General features: G+C 38.7%; 1 protein-coding gene across 12 annotated transcripts in view; it reads left to right on the top strand.

The window, feature by feature from the left end:
- Positions 1-15,415, top strand: part of SOX6 (SRY-box transcription factor 6) — a 366,784-nt gene that overhangs the window by 120,551 nt on the left and 230,818 nt on the right. For 2 of the 12 annotated variants that reach the window (XM_085063209.1, XM_085063206.1), the window contains exon 1: positions 7,052-7,382. The exons of 7 other annotated variants lie outside the window; for them this stretch is intronic. In XM_085063209.1, the coding sequence (XP_084919335.1) occupies positions 7,306-7,382 (77 nt within the window). In that variant the 5' untranslated portion in view covers positions 7,052-7,305. Of the gene's footprint in view, positions 1-7,047; positions 7,383-15,415 lie in introns of those variants that run through there. 3 more of the 12 variants (XM_085063217.1, XM_085063208.1, XM_085063207.1) reach the window with 3 other exon arrangements.

Genomic DNA, 15,415 nt, shown 5'->3' with positions numbered 1-15,415 from the left:
ATTTGTATAATGTGTGCTTGCGTGTACTATCTTGAATGAGGTATATGTTTATAATTTCTGGCTTTCAGATTTAAATCTGTGAACACAGCAAGAGCTCAATGAGTTCTGATAATAATAGTCCTGTAATGCAGAGATCCTGAGAACTTCCTTGCAAAGGGAAGGAGTCATTCATCTCACAAAAGTCGTAGAGAAAGAAACTTGCCAGAGCTGCAAAGAATCCTTTCTGCAAGAGTCACACAGAATAGATTAGACCATAATCAAAATATTTTTGGGACCATTTAGGATTTTGAGAGAGGTACTTAAGAGGAAGCTTTGAGAATGGGTGTTTGGAGATGTATATTTCAGATCTAGCACTTTGTCCATATTTCTATCTCATGTGTCCTAAACCCAGGTATATTATGAATTATAGGCTTTAATTCCCTGTCTGGTTTCACTGTGACCATATTTCAGGAGAGTAAAGCTCAAAAAAAGTCATCTTTTCCAGATGATTATTGGGGGAATTGTACCCCTAGTTTTCTTTCTGTTTCTGTTTCCCATTTTTTTTGTAACTATATATGCAAAGGAGTGGTAGAAAGATCTAGAATTAATATGGAACAAACATTTATGTTTTAAACTTGGTTTTCTTTTTATTTGCAACTTCTCCAAATTTTCTTCTTCATTTAAAATTTACCTTTCTTCCCTGCCTTATAAAAACATGTTTTATATATATGTAAAATATTATATATATAATATATTAAAATATTTATTTTGTGTTGGTTTATTTGGAAATATTAGAGCATTGTGGGCAGAGTTTATGGAGCTGTCATGTAGAATGTTTCTTGCATGCAGAACGAAATGGTCATTTTCTTTCTACCATGTATTTTCCCATCTTTTGTGCACTTGGTTGTAGTTGTGTTTCACTGTGGAAGGTATTTTCCACCAGCAGGCTGGATTGGCACACTGCTGTGGTTCTGCAGAGAGTGATTCAAGCTGACAACATATTTCTATCTTTCTAGCTCAAAACTTGGAGTGTTTGAAATACTATGTTTGCATCTGGTCGTTTCCATAAGGTTTCTGGCAAATCTAGAGGAGGTGTTCCCAAAATCTTCTCATAGTGTAGTACCATGCAGAAATAATTCCTCTGCAACCTTTCAGTTGGTGTCAGGTGACAACTTTCTTCTGGTAGGTGCTGGGCAGACATTCAGTCCACATTTATCTGTCTTTCACTGCTTTAAGCTTGACTTGGTCTCTGGGCTTGTTTTAAAGTGCCTCCACTCCACCTTTCTTTCCTCCCCGTGCCCCAAAACACAGTGCCTGGTAAAGCCACCTGGAACACCCCCAGGAATTTTTCGACCCTACTAGTGGCAATTCAGAAGAAGGATGAGTAGGAAGCACTCCACAGCCTCAGGTCCCTTTCAAAAGGTCTGGTGGCAAGGCTGTTAGGGCTGGTGGTGACTGCAGTGGGAACTAGGGGGAAGTGTGGATCCATTCCCACTGGTGATCTGCGAGGTCTGCCTAGTAAAGCTGCACCTTAAAATATCTTGAGTGAAATCCTGATTCTGCTGAAGTCGCTGGGTACTTAGGCATTAATTTTATGTCAGCAAGGATTTCACCAGTATTTTTATTTTGCAGCTGTAGAGGGGGGGAAGCCTGAACCAAGATGAATGTGACTTCACGTTGTGAAATAGATTCTCTGCTAGTTTCATCCTTGCCTTCCTCCCATCTGAATAACTGTAAATGATGTTCTCTGTTAATAAGTGTGTACTTTGTCTAAATTGCATTTATTTTTCTTTTGACATATATTCCATTTTACTATTAATCATCCCCTTCTGCTCTTTACTGTACAAAGACACTGTTGTGCTGATGGAACATATTTAATCTTTGGTATGTTGTATTTTATTTCTATTGTTGCTTTCCCATTTCTTTATGGAAAATCTTTCTTTATTGACTCTTAAATCATGGGTTAAGCCCTTATTGAAAACATGTTCTGTATGTACTTCTTGCGAGTGAAAGAAGTTCTTTTGAGGTTATAGGCTAGGCTTATACAAATACTTCACTATACAGTAAAAATTCAGAGGTCTCCTGTATGTTATCTAAAGCTAGAAATATATCCATTTACTCAGCAGCACATCATAAAAGAGATGCATACTATGTTCATGTCTGTCAGTGCCTTAAGTCATCACTCTACAGCCTTTTTCAAATTCTCTTTTTATTGAAACCAAGAAACAAAACAAAGACAAAAAAAAGCAAAACCAACATCAATTACATGTCAACATGACATCAAACAGCATAATATATCAGAAAAATAAATGTATGATCTGGTGACTCAATGATTTCTGTCCATGTGGCATTTGCAGAGAGGTAAAGAAAAGGCAAATAGCTACACATCTGTATTGGGAAAAATGTCCAATATAAAATTGGCCATTGTGACAGCATTAGAAAGCTCTCAGCTGAGATTACCTGGAAGTAAATAGCACACAAAAGGGGAAGTGAGGTTCCAACAGTCTTGCTCTTATACATATTTAGAGTTTTGTGCAATGAGCATTGTGCAGGTATAAACCTTTTTATAAAAAGGTTATTTTAAGGATGGAGATATTCTACTTGCTGGCGCTAGGTCCAGGTTTATAGGTGGATGTGTAATACAGCTGCATGCAGAGTGATGTGAAAGTGAAATGAGGAAAAAAATCTCTGAAAATAAATGTGGCTATCTGGTGAAACTATTAAAATGAATACTGACTCCAAGCCTATTTGTATATTTGCTGAAAGACATATGAAAAAGCCTCTTTGTATAAGTGCTAAACACATGAAAACCACTGAGAATCAGTTAAGCCCCTAAAATAATAATCTGGGAATTCCATTCATTATTATAGCAAAGGGCATCATAACTTTATGGTAAGTAGGGAAGGGTGGGAGAGAGGTGAGACTGTGGGGGTGGGAACTAGAGAAAGAAAACCCAGAAAGATCCAGAATCAAACACAGCCTCTGTTATTTGAATTTATTGTTCATTTTCAATGGAGTGATAACTGGAACAGCTCAGCCTGAGCTGCCTGGCTCGACACTCCCCGTTCTAAGGAACTTGGATGCGTTTCACAGCTTACATCTGGACGACAGGGCACAGGGAAAAAAGCCACAAGGATGGATCACAGTCTGCTTGCACAGTTAGGACTTGAATCTAATATATAATAAATGTATGGACAGAGAAAGATACGTACACGTAGACACATACATTTATGTATCTGCACACACATGTTCATGTGTGTAAAAATCCATCTTCACGTGGGATTTCCCCTTTGTCTTGCTGTTAGGCTCAATTCACAGATCTATGTTCTGTCTCTCCAGAATCACAAGAAGTTACCTTATGGGACTTATTTTTCTTTTTTCTTACCCAAGCTGACTATTTACTCAGTGCTATCTGAGATCTCTTTTTGTTAATCTTATTACAAGTGCAGCTATGGGCTCAAGGGAGGTGATAAGTGACCAATTGGACCTGGGAAATGGTGCTTTCTGTGAGAGCAGGGAATATGTAATGAGCTCCTTATCTTATCTTTTAGATCAGCGATAACTTCAGTGAGACCACTTGGTCAATATTGTACATCTCACTCCAGGCCATGTCTCCTCAGAGCAGTGACAAAATGCCTTGTGCCCACTGTGCAATGGGCTGCTCTGGTGGCAGAGCAGAGCAGAGCATCAGCCCAGCAGAGCCTGTGGGGAGAAGCAGCTCCTGATGGGAAAGGAGCAGGACATGGGAACCTCAAAGGAAATTCAAGAAGGGACGGTGTGAGTGCGCGCGTGTGCGTTGAAGGCTGAAGGCAGAGAACTATGAGGGCTATGTGGAACATTTCCTGGAGCTTACCGCTCATAAACATGGCAGGATTGTCAGCCCTGCTGTGTCCATACCTCCCTTCTGGGCCCCTGCCAGCTCCCCTGCGCCCGGCAGGCGCTGCATCCCAGCCCAGGGTCCCAGCTCCTCGCTGCATCCTCCTGCTTGGGCTTTAGCGCTCTCCCACCCCACACTCTCTCCAGCCCAGGAAGGACTTTTTTGGTATCCCTGTGTGTTTCCCCCCAGATGGTTGGATGTCAAAGTGCACAGGACAAGGGGAACTCAATTTCTGCTGTTCCATTTTGTCCTTGTTGCTTCAGGTTGTGAAAGGCAGGGAGTGGAAATTAACTTAATAATTTGATTTATTTGTATGCTCATTTATTTTGGGTGAGCTAACAGTAAACCACTGTCGTATCCTACAATTTCTTAAAATGGCATGTATAGAGCATAACTGCAAATTGCAACCAATTCCTTTGTTTCCCTGCTCTGTCATTATTTCACTGTAAAATATTTCTTATTTTTCAAAATTGGGCTCATCCCATTCTCCTACACAGAAAATCTCTGCTGCCACCAAAACACTTGGCATATTATATGTCACATCTTAAAACCTTTACAGTCAGCTGGCACCTCTTTATTTGCTTCATGTAGACGTAGATCAGTCCCTCTCTAGTCAGCACAAGTGAAATGCAGCCTGTTGTGGAGCAGGTTGGCAGCACTGATGGATAGACATCATTCCAAAGGAATGTTTAGAAGCAGGACCACAACCCATAAGGACTGACCCATCCTGGAGGACAGACAGAACTTCAAACTTCAACGCTTCCTTCCCAACTGCTCCAAAATTGCTTTAGCGTGAACGTGTCTCTCTTGGAAGCATAAAAGATTTAGTTCTTTTGCTCCAGGCAGGACTTTTAAACCTAATACTTATATAAGTAAACTGTCCCCTCTAGTTCTCACATTAACTTATAATGCCACCCTGGCAAGCTTATTGGTTATATTCGGGTGTGTGAAACAGGCAGCTGCTAGAGATGGGCTGGCAGGCTAATATGGGCTGAGGTAACATCAGCAGCAAGATGCACTTTGGTTTTGACTGCTGCCTTAAGGGGAATTCCTGAAAATGTTTCTTTTATATATTTACTGCAAGTAGTCAGTTTTTTTCACATTTGGTTATCGGTGTGATGTTTCTGCATTTCATTGTGTTTTGTGGTTTTGTGCAATAAGATGAAATATTGTCCTGCTGACAATATTTAAACAAAACATTTCACTTGCAATGAAAATGAGAATTTTTTTATCCAATTTAAGTTAGCATGAGACAAGAATGCAAGTCCCTACTCTTTCAAGGAATTTATAAAGTTGGTAGTGATGTGGTTGTAGTACTATGCCACAGTTACCTTTTGACAGCTTCATTAGCATTATGCAAATATTTCTGTCAATTTTTCAAGTAGCTGCATTTGAGATCAAAAAACCTTACAGTGTGGACAGGAAAACTTTGCACAAAGTGTAGATTTAACACCCTCTTGACTCCAAACTTTTAAAAATAATTGTCTTTTTATTTTGCTTTGTAAACATACACATTTCAACATAAAATCTGTAATAAGAGGGAGCTTGTAATAAGAGAGAACTTGTGGCAAATACTGTGACCTTCAGTAAACTGAGGAAAGATACCACTTCTAATCAAAGGCAAAAGCCATGATCTTCCTTGTTGTAACTGAGTGTTGACACAAGAAAGGCCAGGCAGATTGACATCCATCTCTATAGAAACCATTAACCAGTGCCGGGTAAATCCGGAGCATTGAATCCATATGCATGCTTGCTTTTATTATTCCCGACCTATTGGCAAACTTCTCCACTTTGTGGGCTTTGTTTTAAAGGACGCTTTAAATTGCAGATAGTTATTATGTGATTTCATCGGCGAAATAAATAGTTTTGGTCGTCTAAATAAAGAAATCAGTATTATTTTGCATCTACTAAGCATTATTTGCTTAGGTGTGGCTTGTTTTGGGTCCAGATTAGCACACAATGAAGACTGTTACTTTAGCTGGGTGTAGCAAAACCAAGTAGTTTTGTTCATGTTTTCCAAATGATGTGCAAGTAATGTGTCATTTGAGTCTAACCGGGCTTTTACTGGTCTACGGTCCCTTTCTACTCTGCAAAGCATTAACAATTACTTTGTTGGCTGCAAAAACATGTGCTTTTAAGAGTCCCAACGATGCTTGAAACTCACGTCAGTCATAACTTTGGAACAATTGCCAGCCCTGTAGCAAGACCAGGCGCTGTTAATCAAAGCTGTGGTGTATTGGACACCGTTGCCTTAACTTTCCTTTGCTGAAATCTTATTAGTAGTTGTGGAGTGCAAGGAAACAAAAATGCTTTTCATTTCACTCCCTGCTGTACATTTTCCAGTTTGGGTGACTAAAGCTGGCGAGGATGCCTATTTTTGGAAAGAGGAATTAAGATACTTTGGAGAAAGTAGTGCACTGTGTGCTGACATTCCAGATGTCCAAACTATAGTAGTACCAGCCCAAGTTTTTGAGCCTTTTATGCCAATGATGACCTCATGAGGTCCAGCCTGGAGAAATAGAGACATAGTTCTTCAACAATGTTCAAGAATGGCTCCTTCCTTTCATATTTCTATTCACTGATCTCCAGTGTCCTTCTCTTTTCCTGTCTCTGACAAAATTAGCTCTTTATAATTAACAATTGTTAGTTTTTTGGCTTGTCTTTTAGACTTTTCTTAGAGTCTCTTTCACCCAATCTATGCATTGTATCCTCGCTCCCAAACAGAAAAACTTGTGATATTTTTCTCTTTGGCATTCCTGTCCTTTCCTAGCTAGCTGTTTTAATGTGGACTGTGGGAGATTTTACACTTGATTTGTTGAATCTGAACTCTTTGCTGTAAACTCTCACCACACAGAAGAAACTATCTTTATAAATGACAGAATGGACCTGGCCTGAATGGTGCTTTGTTTACTGTTTTCCTAAAAGGGGCCCCTCTATATTTCATCTGTCAAAGTTGCTTTTCTTTCTTTCAACAATGCTTGATTGTTTTCACAAAAATTCAGGTTCCATGGACAGGAGAATTCTGTATTATATTTTCCTGCCAAATTCCGATCTCTGTTTTCCTTCCCCTGTGCTCACAAAGGGCTCATAACTTACTGTCAACTGTGAGGCAAACCACAAAGCTCCACTGTTGCTCAGCAAATAGGCTCTGTTGGATGATGGCTTGACTGGCTGTAAAGTTTGCTTAACTGTAGCAGCAGTGGCAGAAGGCATGTGGGGCACTGGATCTCCCAACAGGCCCGAACGCCCTCACTCTTCGCGGTTGCTTTTATGTTTTTAATGCCTTTAATTGTTGAACAAAGTTGACAGTGCTCTGTGCAACGAATTAGATGTTGCTTTTACGTATGGATAGATGTGTCTGCCAGCCTGGGAGCTGGCAGAGATAGCTCGGTGTGATTTCCTGACAGTGGCAGTGGTTCCTGGTGATTTGGGAAGGTGGCAGAGGTGTTATGCCATCAAACTCTGGAGTGCTGGCTGGTGTGGTAGGAGAAAGCAGGACAGAAGAGTGGAAGAGCAGCTATTATATGTGAGTGATATGTGCAACTAGTAGTTGTGCTTTTTTTTTTTTTTCTCCTATCACTTTAGATTTTCTAATTACAATTCTAAAATGAATTATAGTCTTTGAGCTAAGAATAACCTTATCTGTTATGTTTATAGTCATGTATACTTTTAGATGACGATGCACAAATTTTATTTAGAGCAATGGTTTGATTTTCAAAAGTCAGTGATATCACTTACTATCCAAACCATGTAATTTCTCCTTCCATGCAGCCTAAGACATTTGCAATAGGTACTGAGTAAATGATTGCTTTAATTGAATCTAAGTATGCTGTGAAGGGAATTTTTCTTCATCGGTTTATAAATGAAAAATACAAGTCTTCTGTTAGATGTATCTCTTGGGTTGATTTTCTACAACAGATGCAGAATGTTTTGTGTTTTTCAAGTGAAAAACATTTCACTGCTTAACATATGTGTAATGTTAGCAAATATTCCATGGAGGTTGTATTGATAAGCTGTTCGCTGGATTTATCTTTTCCCTGTATTTACAGAAAGGTCCTTGAAAATCCTAGAATGAATCATTTTGCTGCCTTGAGATTTATTAATTCAGTATTTTAATTGAGATTTGAAAAGATGGAATGCATCAAAACTGCAGTAAATTTAAGTGCTTTTTGGAAGCATTAAATGTAGTCCAAGTGATCATATATTTTGTTTGATGTTTTGCCCCTTGTTTGAGAAAAATCAAAAGCAATGTATAGAGCACACAAGTGAGTTGACAGTTCCCATCCCAGAAGTTGTGCCTATTGGTTAAAAATATATGTTCCTTTTTTATTTTATTATCCAGTTTGTATTTTTTGAACTGGCTTTTCATCCCCAGCCTCTTTCTGTACTTGTACTTAACGTGGTGTTCATCCTGGTGTGGGAGCTTTCAGTTTCATATCACTTTGATCAGCACTTGCCAGTGCAGAAGTGCAGTCAGGTTTTGCAGGAATTCACTATTCAGTGTCAACAAACATTTCTCCCAGCATTTACTGCCTGATTTAAGTAAACGCGAACTTGTGACATGGTATAGTAAATTGATAATGACAAAGCCATAGAAATAAATACAACTCTACATGTCTATTTACTGAAATAAATAATTGTAAGGAAAGATTTCTTTGTCTGCTAGTGAGAAGAGACTTGTTCAGTTGTGAATGTTATGAGCCTGATTTGAGATTCATTTTTTTCTGCAAGTTATGCCTTTCATAGGGAGCTGGGAAGAGCTGTTAGTCCAGTCCTGTGTACTTTTGATTTCTTTGTTTCCTTGGGTTAATTCACTAAACTCTCTGTGTCTCAGTTTCTTTTGTAAAAGTGAGAGTGCTGAGAGAGTTGCTTAGTAGAGGTGAAGATATTTTGAGATTTCTGGAACATGAGAAGTTGTGCTGATTGCCAAATATTAGACTGCTTCATTACCTTCTATGAAAAAACAACCAGGGTACAGTCTCAAAGTAAGAGAACCTCTTTGTAGAGGTGCCTTCTCTTGGAGATTGAGCCCTCTGCTGAAAAGATTAGAGGGCTTACCCCAGACCTGCCACCTCCTAGGGTGGCCCTGTGCTTCCCTGCAAGCTCCAGCTTCTGCCCAGGTAGGGCATTTCCCTGCCTGAATCAGCTTCCAAAACCCCAACGACGAAAAATGATTCAGCAGAAAGAAACTGAAAGGGTCTTTGCTGTCTCCCTTTTCACACTTTATTTTTGTCTGCCCGAATGTGTGCCTCCTGATGGGCACCTGCCCTGCTCCTGTCACCTCAGCCCTGTTCTGCCTGGTGCTAATGCCATGGGGAAGCTGCCAGAGTGGTTGTGTGCTGGGGACTGAAGTGACCTCAAATAATTAGCGCAGAGTTTGTGCCTGCTGTGCTGGGGGTCTTACGTATTTGGATGACCCTCGTCTCTTTTATGACCTTGCTCCACAGGAGCTGCTGGACTGCAGCGCTTTGCCAAGTAGCAGCATCAGAATTCATGTTCAAATTAAAGCATAAATTATTTTTGTTTTAGTAGTTTGTGTTTGATTCCTCCCCAAATTACAATCTGCTCCGAGCTCTTATGCCAGTCGGAGAAGTAATTTTTTTGGGTTTTTTTGAAAGTGCTTGTCTGTGTAAGTGAAGAGATCTTGTTATTTTGGATCAGTTCAAGAGGAATACACTTAAAAAATACTGGGAGCAGTAGATACATTCTGCTACTATTCCTAATTTACTTTACTATTTTTTGCATTTCTCTGCGATGAGTGTTTGGAGGAATATTATCATTTCATATGATTCTTGCTAACACTGTAACGGCTGTTAGTTTTTCACGGAAAACACAGAAATTCCACACTGCAAAAGGACCCAACGCAAATTTTCAATGCCAAGAAAAGTTGTTAGGGCTATATCTTTAGATGAATAAATAGAATTCAGTTAACCTCAGCACAACTGCTCTGATTTACAGCGTCTGAGGATCCAACCCATTCTCAAAAGTCTGTAGAGATTCTGCGTCTGTGTCATAACTCCTAGATTAAAAGATACATTTATTTTCAGTTCCATTCGTATTTGGGTTAGAACCACAGGCAATGGACTGTCTCATTTATGGCTCATGATAGTGAGGACAGCTGTACCAGCTAAACCTGCCTGCAAAGCCCTGTGTATGTAATGTATGTATTATGTTCAGTATGGCAATGCTTTTGAAATTGTTAGCAGAGCTCTCAACAAATGTCCATGAGAAAATGAAACTGCTCAAATCTGGCTTTAGAAGGAATAGGCTGCACATAATATGCACTGTTTACTTGTCTATTATAAATTATTACCAATAAACATAAGTGGAAACTGTTACAAAATATAGCCCTGAGCAAAAATTGGCACTGTTTGAGAAGACAAGAATTCCTTAAATATGCAGATCGTATGTTTTATCCTTAATATATAGGAAAAAATAGGTCAGAGATGAAAACCACAATAAGGCGCTGTATATTTCAATGGTAAACATACTGCATCACAAGTTATAAAAAAAATCTCAGTATTTTAGCTAAAATCACTTGCAAGGGATCTAACTGAATTTACATAGTAATGGTAAAAATATTTAAAATCCCTGACAGTATTTTAAGTCTGCATTTTAGACATTTGGTCTTTGCACTTTCTAATTATTTAGAAACAACTTCATCCAAGCTTTTGGTTTGCTTGCTGGTTTATGTTTTCTTTTGTATTCTGATAGTTGTTCTTCATTATGTTCTTTGACACATTTCAAATTACTAACACTGAACTTTGAGCACTCAGAAATGTGGAGCAATTCAGAGCCTGGGCTCTCTTCACCTTTACCCTTATGATTGATTTTGATATGCATGTTTCCTCCTCCTTGTTAGTGAGCAGATGCTGTGTTGTGTAACCTTCCATGAAAGCAGGATAGTTGAGGGTCCTCAGTAATGACAAATTATTTCTTTTTAACAATGTTGTGGTACTTCACAGAACTGAAACCAAAAGACAGGGAGAGTTTGTAGTTTGCTTTGCAACTGATGCAGTTTCAGAGTGCTGCATGCAGGAGACTTGCTGCTTGAGCTCTCCTAGCTAAATGGTGAAGTGCTGTGAGTTTCACCTGTGATGATTTCTTTTTAATGTTCTTTGATTCTTTTTAGTGCCTAATCCAGATACCTTAGTGAATTCCTTAAAAAATACAAAACTTTATTTGCGAATCTGGTTAATATTAAACTTTTTAAAAGCTAAATAACAGTTAAAATACTTGATGTTAAGTATGTCATAGTAAAACTTTGAATAACAATGTCTTATTATTTCAGGCTTTTTTTAAAGACAGATCAAATTGGTAGATATTTCACCTGTGGAGCTTGTGAAAGGATAGGCAGTTCAAAGTCTCAATAAATTGAACTTTAAATTGTTTGCACTTAATAGCAGCTGATTACCTTAATTATAGAAGAGAAAATGTTTTGTTTTACTTTGTTTGAATTCTTAGAGTGTTGTAATTATTTATCTTTTGCCTTCCTATTTTCATATTGAAGGTAATTGAAACAAAAAAGGGCCCCATCCTGTTGCACAGCCCAAGCAGTGGAGAATTTGGGGGGAAAAAGAGAGATGTTAACACATTGTTCTTGGCCACATTGCCCATCAAATAAGGGTATTTCTCAAATGTTTCTTGGGTAGTTTCAGCTAGGTGTGTAATCTTTTCCTGAACAGTGTGCTGCTTCAGACTACCCTCTCCTTTCTCCCTGTAGTAGCTGCAGCTCCCTGGTGAATGAGGTGGTTCTTTCAGGGGTCTGTAAACACATTTTAGGGTTCCTATTGTGCACACAGGTAATGATCCTATTGTGTAGACCTTAGTTCAAAACAAAGAAATGTTGTGCACAATGCTGCCTTCTAAAAGCCTGCTTATAAGGACCCTGAACAACAATCAGAACTTCCCAAAGTAGCAGAAAAATGGGCATTATGTCTAGTTATGTTTTGTCTGACCAAAATACTTGTGCCTTTAAAATTGTTTTGAGGTTTTACTACTTCTCTTTTTCCTCTGTTCCCGTTGGTGCTGTGTTGTGTGAATCAGTGCAGTGCACAAGAACAACCATCAAAGGCCAGGGTCTGGGAGCAGGTTGCACTTGGAAATGCCAGCCTTTCTGTGTTGCAGTTGGAAATACCAGCCTTTCTGTGTTGCACCTGAGCTCCTAGGGATGCAGCACCTGAGACAAGGCCTAGCAGGAGTTCCTGGTTTTATGTGGAGCAGCATCTTATCCTCTTCTGCAAGGCCAACAACGTGTTTAAGTTGTCCTTGTGCCTGCTTTAGCCAAAGGCTTAGAATTATATTGGGCTCTGGAGCAACTGTGCAGGGTGGAAAAAAGCTCCTCCACCATTACTGCCATTCTTTAACAATCCTTCAGAGAAAAGCTGATATCAAAGATTGATTTTGGCTTTGCATTGCTTGCTCTCTTCTAACTCATCCATCGCTGGAGAAACTTTAAAGAGCACATGGAAGTGATGTGCATTTGCATCAGTAAATGTGCAGGAACTTTGTGTGTGTGTTAGTATTGAATGGAATATCAATACAGAAAAGATATTCCTGGTATCACTCCACAGTGCAAGTTTTTCAAGAAGGGTTTAAGTTTAGTTTAATTTCTGTGAACCAGATGAAATAGTTTTCCATGTATATACCCTACCTAGGACACTCTTTTGTAGTTTATAGGATGCCCAGAGCTACTGTAGATATAAAACAATTTCTGGTTATTAGATCTCTGCATCACCAAAATGCAAATTTCACTCCTGAATATGTAGGCCACTTGCTGAATAACCTCAAGAAATATATGGTGAAAATGCTATTTTTCATGTATTCAGATTACCTTCTTCAAAGGTTTCTTCAGGTTTTTAATATCCTGAAAGACCCAGTTCTGAGGCAGACTGCAGTTCAAACTTCATTTTCAGTTCTTAGAGTGAAGTCATTTAAATAAACAAATAAAAGTGGCACGTCATGTGTAGCTTGTGCCAAAGTACACTGTGTGCCAGTTAGAATTAATTTTTATGAAACCTCACCTATATGAGTTTATAATAACAACAATGCAGATATATATGCTCGTCTCTAGTGACTTTGCTGACCCTTGCAGAACTTCTAGCACAGCTCTGACCTGTGTTTATTTTTAGTATTTCATGATTCATCTCCTTTAACTGTTTTTTTTTTTCTATTTCACAAATAAATCTCATTGCTAAACAACAGTAGGACATTTGATAGTAAGAATAAAATTTCTTGTCTTTTTTTTTTTTTTTTAATGTATGTGAATAGCCAGATGGAAGTGTTTACCCTTTGGAGATTTTTAGATCTGATATTTTTGTTATGTTTTGTTTCTTCCTGGTAATTGTGTTGGCACTTTGCTGATCTCGAGTTGTGTATTATTACAATGGAGGGTGACAATTTGATTGTCTTCAGTTGGAGAAACAAGCAATTTTATATTCACCCAGCTGTCAGGTAACAGTACCTCACAACACTTAGAGCTCCTGGCAATGTGGTTTGGCACCTATATTTAAGTGCTTTGATGCTTGCATAACCTGTACTGAATCAGAAATGTTTTGTCTGCTAGAAATGTTCTTAGGCTTGTCGTGTAAGGTTTTTATGGAAAAGGCAATCTGTAACTGAGCTGCAGAGCCATTGTTTTGTGTTGCATGGAGGTACTAATTAGGTGGTTCAGTGCAACTGGCTACAGGTGAGCCTGAAACTGATACTTCATTCCTCTGTCTGCTGAGGTGCTTGGTTTGACTTTGGGATGAGCACCAAAAATATGGAAAGGAGGGAGTAGAACACAGCAGGAGGGAAGTCTGACTGTATTTATATTTCTCTTCTGAAATGCAGAGAGATGGCATGTGACCTTTCACATTTGTAGGATTGAAAATTAACTGTTTAGCTCATTGCATAGAATCTTGGGCAACACCTGAAAATTTACCATAGGAGGGAAAAAATGTAAGAATACTATATTTTACCTGGAGCATGTTTTTTGTGGAACATTGAGAGGATTTAATGAACCTTTTAGGAACTTGTGCCCACCAGGTGTGGTCAGAAATATTTTTAGTTATTAGAGCAACTTCTTAACTGGCTTTGTAAAGGGGGAAAAAAAGTATTCTTGTCTTCTGTGTAAAGTCTCAAAGTCTAAACATGCTAAAATAAATTTTTCTTAGTATTTTTAGGCATCCTTTATCAAAAACATTTATATAATCATCCAGATAAACAATTAAGTCATTCTGATCCATAAAAATGTGTGGATTAATACTTATTTATAGCAAGCATTGTTTTTTAACTTTATTGTTAGGGATTGCTTTTATTTATATTGTATATTCTCTTACTTGCTGCCTAGAAAAACAAATCCTAATAAGTTGCTTATGGATAAATTCTTGGCACGCTCACTCTTGTTCCCATAATTATTGGTAAAGATAGCTGGAAGCCAGTGCTGCCTTTTTTTTTTTTCTTTTTCTTTTTCCAACAGTAAGAAATTGGATATCCAGAGACACATGGCCCAGTCATAGGACTTTAAAGGCAGCCATCACTGAGAAGCTAATACCAACCAATTAAACAGAGGTGGTTACGTGATGTAACATTATCAGGAGAAACAATTCATGAGTCAAAGCATTCCAGGGCATATGAGCTCCAGTCCAAAGAACAGTCCCAAGCTGTTTAAATAAAGTGACAGCAATATTGTCAGCTAAATATAAACTATAGAAAATATTAACTACAGTGGCTGAAGATGACACATCCCAGGTGCTATATGACTATTCTTTCACTGCCCTTTTACTGCATTCACTGTGGGTTCATTCACCTTAGGCATTTTCAGTGAAAGCTTCTGTTAGTTGATAAAGAGAATGGAGTATTTAGCCTGCTAAAAAGATAGGTTGTAATTCTGGCATTTTATGAGCCCAAACAAACACTGATTTTCACTGAGAAGGTCTGAAGGGCTGTGAGGCCATTTTGCTGAATCCATTTTGATGTTTTTGACAACAAGAGAAATAGAGAAGAGCTCATACCCTAACCCTAATAGTTCACTGTGGCTACATGGCTGGGAAGGTCAGCCTAATGGCAGAACATAAGAAAAAGACTTCCCAAAAAGTTCCAAAGAGATGTTTCTTTTCCCCCCCACATTGTTTTTTACAAATGAGAAGAAATACCATAAAAATTGTTCCCAACCATCTGAGCTTTGAGGAAGTCTGAATCTGAAGTCAAACTTTGTGATTTGGATTCGTATCTATTAGCAGATGTGTAATTTGCCTGGATTGGAAAAACAAATGCAAGAATAGCTGAGTGTGTATCTTGGAAGCCGTGGGTGTATTGCTTAGCATGATGCTTATTTCAGCCAGAGATTTGGGTGCTCAGTTAACATTATAGCTGTCAGTTCTTGAATCACATTTGCTTCCACTCCCCCTCCCGCCCTTTTATTTCCAAGGTGGTTCCTGCGATTACCATAAACTCTCTAATCTTGCAGTGCTGTTTATGATCTATATGTAACTAATTCTCGTAGAATTCCTGCCAAATGCAGCCAAGGAAGAGCTTGAGGGAGTTGAGTTGATTGGCCTGAGGCCTTGCTGTGAC

Source organism: Lichenostomus cassidix, chromosome 5 (genome assembly GCF_008360975.1).
Source record: "Lichenostomus cassidix isolate B80296 chromosome 5, HeHo_3.0, whole genome shotgun sequence".
In the NCBI taxonomy this organism is placed as follows: Eukaryota; Metazoa; Chordata; class Aves; order Passeriformes; family Meliphagidae; genus Lichenostomus; species Lichenostomus cassidix.
This window is presented reverse-complemented; position numbering and strand designations above follow the sequence as displayed.